General features: G+C 39.0%; 2 protein-coding genes across 3 annotated transcripts; one reads left to right on the forward strand and one right to left on the reverse strand.

Annotated features, from left to right (window-relative positions):
* Nucleotides 1-1,050: 1,050 nt before the first annotated feature.
* On the forward strand, nucleotides 1,051-4,827 carry rpl6 (ribosomal protein L6). Its single transcript, XM_049578170.1, has 6 exons — nucleotides 1,051-1,236; nucleotides 1,334-1,432; nucleotides 1,848-1,991; nucleotides 4,163-4,211; nucleotides 4,344-4,528; nucleotides 4,648-4,827. The coding sequence occupies exons 1-6, from the start codon at nucleotides 1,087-1,089 to the stop codon at nucleotides 4,798-4,800; spliced, it is 780 nt and encodes a 259-aa protein (XP_049434127.1). The 5' UTR covers nucleotides 1,051-1,086; the 3' UTR covers nucleotides 4,801-4,827.
* An 890-nt stretch (nucleotides 4,828-5,717) lies between these two features.
* dynll1 (dynein, light chain, LC8-type 1) lies at nucleotides 5,718-8,236 on the reverse strand. Of its 2 annotated transcripts, none has more exons than XM_049578171.1 (3): nucleotides 8,087-8,236; nucleotides 7,197-7,335; nucleotides 5,718-6,107 (listed from the first exon to the last, which is right to left on the reverse strand). In XM_049578171.1, the coding sequence occupies exons 2-3, from the start codon at nucleotides 7,326-7,328 to the stop codon at nucleotides 5,970-5,972; spliced, it is 270 nt and encodes an 89-aa protein (XP_049434128.1). In that variant the 5' UTR covers nucleotides 7,329-7,335; nucleotides 8,087-8,236; the 3' UTR covers nucleotides 5,718-5,969. The 2 variants fall into 2 exon arrangements, with proteins under 2 accessions (XP_049434128.1, XP_049434129.1); XM_049578172.1 differs by having other exon boundaries at nucleotides 8,083-8,193.
* Between the last annotated feature and the right edge of the window lie 3,787 nt (nucleotides 8,237-12,023).

The raw sequence follows: 12,023 nt of genomic DNA on the forward strand, positions 1-12,023 counted from the left end.
GTCTTCATTAGTGAACTATATTATTTTCAGGGTCTGCCGTTTGTACATTTTTTAGAGTTGAGCAGTTCGTTTGCATATTTAGATTTCAGATATTCAATGAATTTTCCACACAACAAAAAAATCATTACAGAATGCTTCAAAGATGGATGGCGTTTATTTGCTTTGTGTATGTAATATTTTGCCATAATGTATTAGGACTACAAGGACCACAACTTCTCTGAAACGCGACGCAAATACGTCAACGTCATCGTGCAGCGTCCTTATATACGTCACATCCCCGGATGTCGGTCTTTTTTTCATAGCAAAGGTAAGAACCCCTTGCCTTCGTGTTACTGTTGGAATAAAATCTGCTTTCATCTGTGTTACAGAGTCAAAAATACAATATCCAAATATCAGGAGATGAATCCTTGTATTTAGACGATGCGTTAGACATCGTTATTGCTACGATGTATCTGTCATGTCTCTGTAATAATGAACAGTTTGGTGTATCTGTAGTCCAAGGCCGCCGGCTAGCCTCCGTGATGTCTGACATGTTAGCTAGCTGGCTAAAGAAACGTGTTATCATATGTTAGTCTTCTGTGCTGTTTGACCATAAAGTTCCGCTGTCGCGTACTTACATTTCTCTATAAATCATTACATTGATGTTTTGAGGATGAGAAGTGGCTAGCTAACTTGTAAAGCCACCCTTGTGTGCTATGTTGCTAATTGCTAGCTAACGTTTCTTGTCATGCCTGGTTTGCACTGCCGAGTGCTGTGGTGTTTAGCACTCCACCAAACACATTTAGTAATGACTTGTAGTATGGTTGTGATGTTTTACTGCTCATGATCAATATACTGTAATTTCGATTAGGACCATTGCTATTAGGCTGTAGATTCATTGATATAGTACCAGTCCTCTGTTAACAGATTGATATTGCACAGTATGCAAAGCACTGTACAAACTATGCTGGAATAATATTTGTGATCTAAAGTCTGTTATAAAAATGAACTATCTCAAATATAGTCCTCCAACATAGCTGACACTACACATAACATTGCTGCAGTTTGTACAAATATCTCAATACGTTTTACTTCACTTTCTGTCAGATGGCAGAGGGCGACAAGAAGGCAGCCAAGAAGAAGAAGCACGGGAGCCGGAACCCGGCCCTGGCCAAGGGCATCGGCCGCTACTCCCGGTCTGCCATGTTCGCCCGCAGGGCCATGTACAAGAGGAAGACAAAGACCACTGAGACCAAGGTGAGGGCAGATCTGTGACACCAAAATAAATGTGACAAAGAATATACGTCCTATCTGTTCAATGTCCAGTTTTGATAATGTTTTGCTGCTGTTATAGGTGGAGAAAAAGCTGAAGGCAAAGCCCCGGGCAACTGTTGTCAAGACAGTTGGAGGAGACAAAAATGGAGGCTCTCGTGTTGTCAAGCTGCGCAAGATGGTGAGTAATGGTGTGAATTCTTGTTCTCTCAGATTTTATTTTGCTCAATTATTGACAGATTTGTAAATGTCATACTGATGGAGAAATGGAAGAATATGTAGCACACAAATTTGAGAAGTTCAAAATGTGTGCCTGAATGAGAAATTACTCCATACACTTTTACTGAGATATCTGTTTTAAAGATATTGTGAGCACAAATGGTGCACATAGTTTCTTAATTTTAGGGACAGGCGGTCAGTTCCCATTTCATCACAACTTGCCATATTAGCTGATACACTGGCACTGTCAATCTCTTATTAAAAGGGTTGTCATTGCTTTCAAATGAGAAGTAATACACTTGTTTGTTTTTTTGTATGTGCATGTCTTTCCCTGGATTTCTGCTGCAAAAAGTAATATGGGTGTTTTCCTACCATAGCCACGCTACTACCCCACAGAGGATGTTCCCCGTAAGCTGAAGAGCCACGGGAAGAAGCCTTTCAGCCAGCACAAGAGGAAGCTGCGTAGCTCCATCACCCCAGGAACTGTCCTCATTCTGCTCACTGGTCGCCACCGTGGAAAGGTGAGAACCATTTCTAGCATGTCTTGAGGATGATTTGAGTGTTTGCATGGATAAGAAGAAAATCACGCATAGCACAGGATTAAATTGTGTCTGTCACTTAACATAATGCTCATAGGGCTTTGGAAAAACTGAATAGGTGATTACTGTATTGCTGCACCCTGCATGAGTGGGTGCAGCCTGGAAATGTCATCCAGGCTGCAAGTAATGTTGTTATGGAGTCCAGTGTTGGGGTTTAAGAGCAGGTATCTGTTTGCCTCTAGAACTAAAACAGGATCAACTCTCAAATATTTATATGTTGCACAAAACTTGATTGACTAATGTAGACTCTGATGAGGTCATATCATTAAACAAGTAATGGTCATTATAATCTGCAGACGCACAGTATGTGCTCCAGATGTAAACAAAATGAAGTCTCTACCATCAGAATGTGAGCTTGCATTTATTCCTGTCAATTGACTGGTATGTTATCTTGTAGGCTTGTCACGAAACAACAGGGTCATTTGTAAAATACAGCTAAAAGGTTTGTTTACATCTAGTGTTTGTAACAGAAATTGTTATATTCCAATTATGATCCAATGTGAAACAGTCACATTTTATCAGCCAAAGAAGATTTTTAGTTTTATGTGAATATACACTGTTAAAACTTCATGCTGTTAGAATTACTACAGTTGGACTATAAAATCATTGGATCTTTTCGGAAAATGTGCACAAATACAAAATGTACACAGACTATGGACAGAATGCTCCATTAGTCTTCGCATCAGCGTTGAGCATAAATGAGCCCTTGGTCTTTTCTTTGACTTTATACTACACCCGCTGGTACTTGGTGCCTTACGTACAGAGCATTATGCGCGTTTACATCATGAATGTTACTGCATTACTGTACAGTTCTTTGGTTTATCGGTGGAGTGAATGATCACTGTAGACTAGACTTCACAGTAACAGAGTGATGGGACCGCTGACTGATAAGAATGGCCCAGCATGGGTTGAATGTGCATCTGCAGGTCCACCTTATATACACGTCTATGAAATGTCTATCACTGCTCTGCATTTTCAGATACTATGATTATCTGGACACGTCTTGCCTGTGTCCAGGCATCGTCTCTCTTCCTCTCCTTGTAGTCGTCATACTCGTACAACCAAGTAGCACGTTTTATCTATGACTTCATATCGGCTGTAAATAAAAAGGGGAAGACCTCATCGCTGTAGTGTCACATGACCGCCATATTCCGATGATGCTGTTATTGTCGCAGCCCTGATTTCCATTGTCTGCCAGATGTAAGCACATTTTGAAAACCCCATAAGACAAAAAGTTGTACTAATTTATTGCTTATGTGTCACAGTACACAGCTAGTCATCGTGGCATCAAGACGGATTTATGTTTTTATATTTAAAATGGAAGTTAAAGTCAGTATAGTCACCCAAAAACAAACAATTTTGGATGACATTGTAAAACGACGTTACAACCCTCATAATGGACTCAGAAGACTCTAGTGCAGAAAATGGACTTGACTGGAGAAAAGGCCACCTGTATCTTTAATTTAGCCAGCTAATGTCGTGTTGTGACACATAACTACACAATTTCAAACAGACATTGGTATTATTTATACTGATTGTAATCGAAGTGGACTTGTCGTTTTTTTTTTTAACTATTAACAATGTTGTAAATTTGCAGCCTAATGGCAGCACAGTCCAGTTTTCATTAAGAGACTCACAGAACACACATCTGCAGACGTTTCCCCCCAAATCAGTGGTGCATCCTTATGTGCACTAAGAATGCATTTCAAACAAGCGTGCTTGACACATCACTATAATCACACACCCTCAGTACCACAGACATTGTCCCTCCCTCCCACACTCAAACGCTACATGTGCAAGTTATGGAGGCATGCTAGTGTGCCCACACACACTTTGAGCAGTAGCTGACCTAAATAATGTTTCAGCTGTGAATCTGACAGGCCGAGAGCCCTCCCGATAAAATTAGGAGTGTGTCAAGTAGATTTATATTCTCCGTCTAAATAGCTTGGCATGAAATTGGATTGCAGCTATTAAATTGTCTTGTCCAAATGGCACACATGTGACAGTTAATGGGTTCACTGCTTGAACTGAATACATGTGCAAACATCCAATACAGTAGCTTTATGCTTAAGATGCTTGTTTTTGTATTGTAGCGCGTGGTGTTCCTGAAGCAGCTCTCAAGTGGTCTCCTGCTTGTCACTGGTAAGGAAGACATTATGGTTAAGATTGTGGTTACTTAACATGTATGCACATCACAGTAAATACATCCATAATCCAATGTAGCAGCACTGTTGACTCTTTTTCTAACATCTTTCCTTGTTTGCATATGCGCAGGCCCTCTTGCCGTGAACAGAGTACCGCTGCGCAGGGCTCACCAGAAGTTCTGCATTGCCACCAACACCAAAATCGACATCTCTGGCATGAAGATCCCCAAAACTCTCAATGATGCCTACTTCAAGAAGAAGAAGCTGAGGAGGCCCCGTCACCAGGAGGGAGAGATCTTTGACACTGAGAAAGAGGTAAACTAACTTGGACAGAAGTTAAAATACACTACTGTAGACATTTTGACCATTTCAGTGGAAATTTGACTCGCAGATTTATGATGCCTGACTCACTGATTTCCTTCTTGCCTCTGCAGAAGTACCAGCTGACAGAGCAAAGGAAGGAGGACCAGAAAGCTGTTGATGCTCAGCTCCTGCCCCTTATCAAGAAAGTACCTCAGCTCAAAGGGTACTTGCGCTCTTCCTTCTGCTTGTCTAATGGTGTCTACCCACACAAGCTGGTTTTCTAAATATGTTGTAATAAAGAGTACCATCGACTTATGCCCTCTCATGCCTCGTTTGTGCTGAAATTAAATTTGTGTAAGTAGCTTTGCTGTTAACAAGCTAGATAAGTCAATAATTTCAACTGTCAACATGGATCAAAATGTTTTATTTCCACAGATCAAATGATGCATTAATTTTACCATTATCAGACTTTGTGGTGTCTCATGCAGGTGGAACTATCCCTACCAACTAACAATAAATGATCAGAAATATTCCTGAGTAATGCTCTTCTGAAAAAGCTCACAGGAGCTGCCTGCATCATGCAGTGACTCGACTTTTACTGAATTTGACCTTAACATCTTAAGTGTGCTTGAGATGCACTTTTATTGATTTGCCAGTGTTTTATACTCCATTATTTGCCTTTGCAGAAAGGATGGCTGAGAAATGTCAAATACGTACATGCAGTCACACTACTCTGGCTAGGGCTGGGCATTATATTGATACTGACATGAGACTAGATTTTATCCTGACTTTAGAATATTAACTGTCTTTTCCTGGTTTAAAAAGGCTGCTATAGTGATGTAATTTAACTTACCAGACTGCTCTAGTGGTTCTATAATTTGCCTTAGTCATATCAACGTTACTGATAATTGTCAAATCTGTCACGATTATGCAAAGGCATCAAGTCTCCCCTTCAATATTCAATAAGTTGCATTAACAATAGTTATGTGCTCAAAAATATACTTGATTTTCTCTATCATCCAGCCCTACTTTCATCCCATTGGTAATGTTTGCATAAAGACAAGGCAAATTCATGTATACATGTGGTTGCCAGTTCTCTGCATATCAAAACATAACAAGTAACTGGTCATATCAGATTAATACATATCCTGGTTTAATCAGTACATAGTGAAGCAGTGCAATGAAATGACCACACCAGGCATTGGACCCAGACAGCTTAACAGCTAAACTTTAATTAAAAAAATGACATGTCTAATGTAACAAGACAAAAATAAATACAAGTGTTTTATCTCTAACATGGCCACATCTTGTTTTTTTGTTAATCCTCAAAAACAACAAAGTAGAAAGCAGCACAGAAAAAGGCAGCAGCCTCTTGCCAAGGAATGATAAGTGCCTTTGTCGAGTCAGTCAGTACTGTATGTATGGTCAGCTGGCGTGGAGAAAATGCATTCCCTCAGCCGGACTTGAACAGCAGAATGGCCACCTGACCCAAGTAGAAGTAAATGAAATGCTTGGTCTCATGAGTCACGTAGCTGCCAAAGTTCCTCCCGACGATGCAGTGCCAGGTTGGGTTATATTTCTTGTCAAACTCCTGTGTGGGACAAAGACGCATTGTGTTCATCAAACATTTGTGGACCAACATGGGAGGTGTGAAGACAAGAAACAAAAATATAAATTGTGCAATGAAGCGCACAGTATGGTAGATGTTCAAGAGTAAAAACAAGTGACAAACTACACTTGTCATTCACAGTTTTTAGAGGCTAAATCACAACTAAGTGTTGGGATTCTGCACACATTAGATCGTTGTAACTGGGAGGAATGAACAGAAACCTGTAACTGAAAACATACATCTATCACCCTTCTGGGCTAAGACTAAATATTACATGTTGTCACTAACCACACCCAAAATACTTTACCATCATTCTCAATAATGATATTTCTGAGTCAAAAAACATTTCAGTTTCTGTCTATATTGTCAGGCTCTGAGCACTAGATACACTGAATGCTATGAGGCTTGTACCCTTAACTTGAGCTGGATGATTTGTTATAAAAAGCCTGGCATTTTGGCCTTTATAATAATTCTACATTTTTTTGGTCTTAACAGCTGAATTACAATTACATAGTGCAATTTTCTATCTTAGTTTTGCTCGTCTTTGATGGCTTTTTCCCCTTCCAATTATCTTATGGGCAAAATACTGCATTTTATCGTATTGCAAATTTTGCAAATACATCCGTTTTGTTGCGACCACTTTGCTGTAAAAAGTCCAAGCAACACTGGAAGGTATACAATCCTTAAGGCTCAGGAGTGTATGATGGATAATTAACAGCTGTACCCAAGTGTTTCAATGACATTTGTACATCATGGTTTGAGGTGTGTTCCAACCTATGCTTATTAGGAATGCCATCATGGAGATAAAAAATGTAGGTATGACAGACCGTCTAAGAGGAACAGGTTTCCTCAGGAAGAGTGGAAACAATTGCACACATACCAGGCTGGGTGTGTAATATGGATGATGCACTGGATGGTTGGTTAGGGAGTGCAAAATAGCTTTAAACCACTGCTTGACGTCAATTGCACACCGGATTTTAGTCAAAAGTAGGTAGGTTTAAGTTGCACTCAGTGGGACCCTGCTATATGAAATTAAATGCAGATGTTGGATGCGCCAGCAGTGGTTTTTACCTTTTTGATGTATGCAGCGATATCTTTCTCGATGTTATACTTCTCCAGGGCCTGTGTGGCACACTCCACGGCGTCCTGCTGCATGTCCTCCGACATGTCGGCATTTTTGATCACTGCCTTTCTTTCAGTCATGGTTGCCCTGGGAAACCAAACCACAGCAGAGGATTTATCATCTTCACAGGCGCATTGGCAAACACACAATGCATCCCAACAGTCCTCATCATCGATTGACTCTAACGATAATGTATGGAGAGCATACAGACTCTGGTCACCCAGTTAAAGGAATAAAAAATGGCTAGTTAGTGACGGAGTTATCATTACATAATAACTGACACATAATATTTGAACTAGCCATTTCTACAAGTGTTGCATAACAACTTCCATCAGCGGTGAGCTCGATGGATGCGCGCTCTGCGTAGTTTCTATGGATACGCAAGACATTGGAGATTATCGTCTCAATTTTACCCGAGGTTTTAATAGAAATCCTGTGAAATATGAAGCTACAGCATGAAGGCACATTTCTCCAACTACCTAACATTGGTAAGCAGCAAAAAGGCAAGCCTGGACTGCTTCAGCATGCATAATACCGAAATGAACACACCGTTTCAATAATAATAAACTGTTTAGTATTAACAGGACTTCACATTTAAGAAGTAAGATGTCAGAAGGGTTTGCTAGCAAACACATCGCCACATGCATTTACAGCGATGCTGAGCTGTTGCTTCGCTAACGGTGAAGCACGGTACCGTTAGCCGCTCATTCATACCGCAACAAAAAAACAGAAACACCATCTAACAGTAAAAACAGATGTTTCCCTTGGATAAAACTTAAAACTATAAAAAATAAACATAATTTAATTGTATGCAAGCGAAATATTTAAATTCACCTACTAGTCTCCCGTATAGTGTTTGTCGAGTTTTAAAGAGACGACTGCTCCTGTAGTGACAACTCCCGCGAAGTGGTTGACACAAAAGTAATGTGGGTGTGTAGCGGTAAGAGACTGCTGTCTTGACTTGTTCCCATTGGACGGTATTAATGCACAGCCCGCTGTAATTGGCTGATTCAGGCCCATCTTTCTGGTGTTTCTGCCTGCATTTTATATCAAACCATCATGCTTTGCGGCAAGATCGTTGACAGGGCAACCAATGTAAATACTCGCTTGTGCTTATGCTATGATCCTGGCAATGCCTGGTTCATACACTATTTAAATGCAAGTAAGATCTCATAATAAAGTATATCATTGAAAAAATCATGGTATGCCATAAAAAATAAGTCAGAGTATATTATGTCACAAAAAATCAAAGTATAGTATGTCATAAAAGATAGATAGATAGATAGATAGATAGATAGATAGATAGATAGATCGTAATAATAAAATAGACAAATAAGAGTAATAAGTCATAAAATAATATACCATAAATAAAGTCATAGTGTAGTATGCCACAAAATAAACCGTGAGAGTAAAGTTTATCATAAAATTGTCATGAAAAAGTCATGGTACAATGAGCCATTAAAATATTCAAATTGTAATTTTAAAAAAGTCATTACGGTATGTCATGCAATGTCAAAAAGATCATGATGTGGCATAAAAACTGCAATTTTAAAAAAGTCACAGAATGCCATAAGAATGTCATAGTAAAGTATGTCAAAAAAGTTATAGAAAGTCTTATACTAGTATGTCAAAAAAAAATAATGTAAAATTATTATACTACACTGTGGCTAAAAAAAAAGTTGGAGACTAGTATTCCATAAAAATGTGAAAAAAAAATCATAGTATAGTATGTCTGAAAAATGTGAAAAAAAATCATAGTATAGTATGTTGTAAAAAATGTATTACAAACGTCACATAATTGTGTGTCATAAAAAACTGATAAAAACGTCATTGTGTAGTATGTTGAAAAAAATTTGTTTAAAAAAATCATAGTATAGTATAGTATGTCGTAAGAACTGTGATAAAAACACATAGTATAGTATGTCGTGAAAAATCATGAAAAAACGCCATAGTATATAGGCCCGTCAGGCCCAGATGGCATCCCTGGGCATGTCCTCAAGACCTGCGCAGACCAGTTAGCAGAAGTATTTACAACCATCTTCAACCTCTCGCTTCAACAGTCTGTGGTTCCCGCCTGCCTCAAATCAGCCACCTGATTTTTCCTGTACCAAAAAAGAACATAGTGAACTGCCTGAACGACTACCGCCCAATGGCTCTCACGCCCATCATTGCAAAGTGTTTTGAGAGATTCATCCTCCCCTCCATCAAGTCTGCCATCCCTGTTGACCTTGACCAACATCAGTTTGCATACCGAACTAATAGGTCGACAGAGGATGTTGTCATGATGGCGCTCCACACAGCCCTCACTCACCTGAACCAGAGCAACACCTATGTAAGGATGCTGTTTGTGGATTTCAGCTCCACATTCAACACAGTCGTCCCCAAAAACTGGTCATGAAACTGAGCAACCTGGGCTTAGGCAGTTCATTGTGCGCATGGATACTGGACATCCTCAGGAACAGACCTTAGCACGTCAGGATGGGAGATCGCACTTCCTCCACACTCATCCTGAACACCGGAACACCACAGGGGTGTGTCCTCAGCCCCCTCCTCTTCTCCCTCTTCACCCATGAATGCTCCCCCATCCACCCCACAAACACCATTGTCAAGTTCGCTGACAACACCACCATTAGGACTGATTAGGAACAACGATGAGTCAGGCTGCAGGGAGGAGGCCGAACGCCTGACAGACTGGTGCCTTCATAACAACCTGGACCTCAACACAACCGGATTTCAGAAAATCCAAAAAGCCCCCCACCCTCTCCGTCAAAGGTGAGGAAGTTGAGAGGGTGGAGAGCTTTAAATTCCTTGGTCTCCACATTTCGGCCAACCTCACCTGGTCCATCCACACCTCCTATCAGGTGAGGAAGGCCCACCAGCAACTTTACTTCCTCAGGAGGTTAAAGCAGTCCCACCTCCCCCGCCCACTGCTGGTTAACTTCTACAGGGCCTCCATCGAATCCATACTGACCTACTGCTGCACAGTGTGGTTCACCAGACCAGCCGCACCGCAGAGGACAGGAAGGACCTATGGCGGGTGGTGTGGACCGCAGAGAAGATCATCGGGACCACACTGCCCCCCCTCAAAGACACTTACACTGGCCGATTTCTTAGGAAGGCCAGAAACATCAGCACAGACCCCACTCACCACCTCTCCATCTCACCCAAAGACTGACACTGGAAACACACTAAAATAAAATATTGAGTGCAATACAATACAGATTTTCACAGTAATGTTGTCTGACAATTTTAACAGTGACAATAAAGTATCCTTATTCTCTTACTCTTAATGTGTCATCAGAATTCGTAAAAAACATCATAGTATAGCATGTCGCCAAAAATTATGAAAAAAAGTCATAGTATAGTATGTCGTCAAAAATCATGAAAAAACATCATAGTATAGTATGTTATCAAAATTTGTGAAAAAACATCATAGTATGTCATCCAAAATCATGAAAAAAAAGTCATAGTATAGCATGTCATCAAAAATCATGAAAAAACATCAGAATATACTATGTATTCAAAATCATGAAAAAATGTAATAGTATAGTGTGTTATCAAAATTTGTGAACAAACATCATGGTATAATATGTGGTCCAAAATCATGAAAAAAGTCATAGTATAGTATGTCGTCAAAAATCATGAAAAAACATCAAAGTATACTATTTTGTCCAAAATCATGGAAAAAAAGTCAAAGTTTAGTATGTCGTCTAAAATCATTAGAGAAAGTCGTAGTATAGTATGTCATCCAAAACCATGATAAAAAAAAGTCATAGTATAGCATGTCGTCCAAAATCATGATTTTTTTTTTCTGTAATTTGGACGACATACTATACTATGACGTTTTTTCATATTATAGTATGTCGTCCAAAATCATGAGAGAAAGTCATAGTACATTATGTCGTTCAAAATCATGAAAAAAGGTCATAGTATAGTATGTCGTACAAATTCACAAAAAAAAGTCTCAGTATAGTATGTTGTCCAAAATCATGAAAAAAACGCCATGGTATAGCATGTCGTCAAAATCATGAGGAAAAAGTCATAGTATAGCAAGTCGTCCAAAATCATGTAACAACGTCATTGTATATAGTATGTCGTCCAAAATCATGTAAAAAAGTCATAGTATAGTATGTTGTCCAAAAACATGAAAAAACGCCGTAGTATAGCATGTCGTCCAAAATCATGAGGAAAAAATCATAGTATAGTATGTCGTCAAAAATCATGTAAAAAAGTCATAGTATAGTATGTCATTAAAATTCGTGAAAAAACATCACAGTATAGCATGTCGTAAAAAATCATGTAAAAAAGTCATAGTATGTCATCCAAAATCATGAAAAAAGTCATAGTATAGTATATTGTCCAAAATTATGAAAAAAAGTCATAGTATAGTATGTCGTCCAAAATCATGAAAAAAAAGTCATAGTATGTTGTCCAAAATTATGGAAAAAAGTCATAGTGTAGTATGTTGTCCAAAATCATGAACAAGTCATAGTATAGTATGTCGTCCAAAATTATGTAAAAAAAAGTCATAGTATAGCATGTCGTCCAAAATCATGATTTTTTTTCCTGTAATTTGGACGACATACTATACTATGACGTTTTTTCATATTATAGTATGTCGTCCAAAATCATGAGAGAAAGTCATAGTACATTATGTCGTTCAAAATCATGAAAAAAGGTCATAGTATAGTATGTTGTACAAATTCACAAAAAAAAGTCTCAGTATAGTATGTTGTCCAAAATCATGAAAAAAACGCCATGGTATAGCATGTCAT

This window comes from Epinephelus fuscoguttatus, linkage group LG6, assembly GCF_011397635.1.
Source record: "Epinephelus fuscoguttatus linkage group LG6, E.fuscoguttatus.final_Chr_v1".
NCBI classification, from domain to species: domain Eukaryota; kingdom Metazoa; phylum Chordata; class Actinopteri; order Perciformes; family Serranidae; genus Epinephelus; species Epinephelus fuscoguttatus.

Coding starts and splice junctions, on each gene's coding strand:
- rpl6 (XM_049578170.1), top strand. CDS start 1,087: ATGGCAGAGGGCGACAAGAAGGCAGCCAAGAAGAAGAAGCACGGGAGC. Junction 1,237..1,333: donor CAAAGACCACTGAGACCAAG/GTGAGGGCAGAT, acceptor CTGCTGTTATAG/GTGGAGAAAAAGCTGAAGGC. Junction 1,433..1,847: donor TTGTCAAGCTGCGCAAGATG/GTGAGTAATGGT, acceptor TTCCTACCATAG/CCACGCTACTACCCCACAGA.
- dynll1 (XM_049578171.1), bottom strand. CDS start 7,328: ATGACTGAAAGAAAGGCAGTGATCAAAAATGCCGACATGTCGGAGGAC. Junction 6,108..7,196: donor TCGCTGCATACATCAAAAAG/GTAAAAACCACT, acceptor TGTCCCACACAG/GAGTTTGACAAGAAATATAA.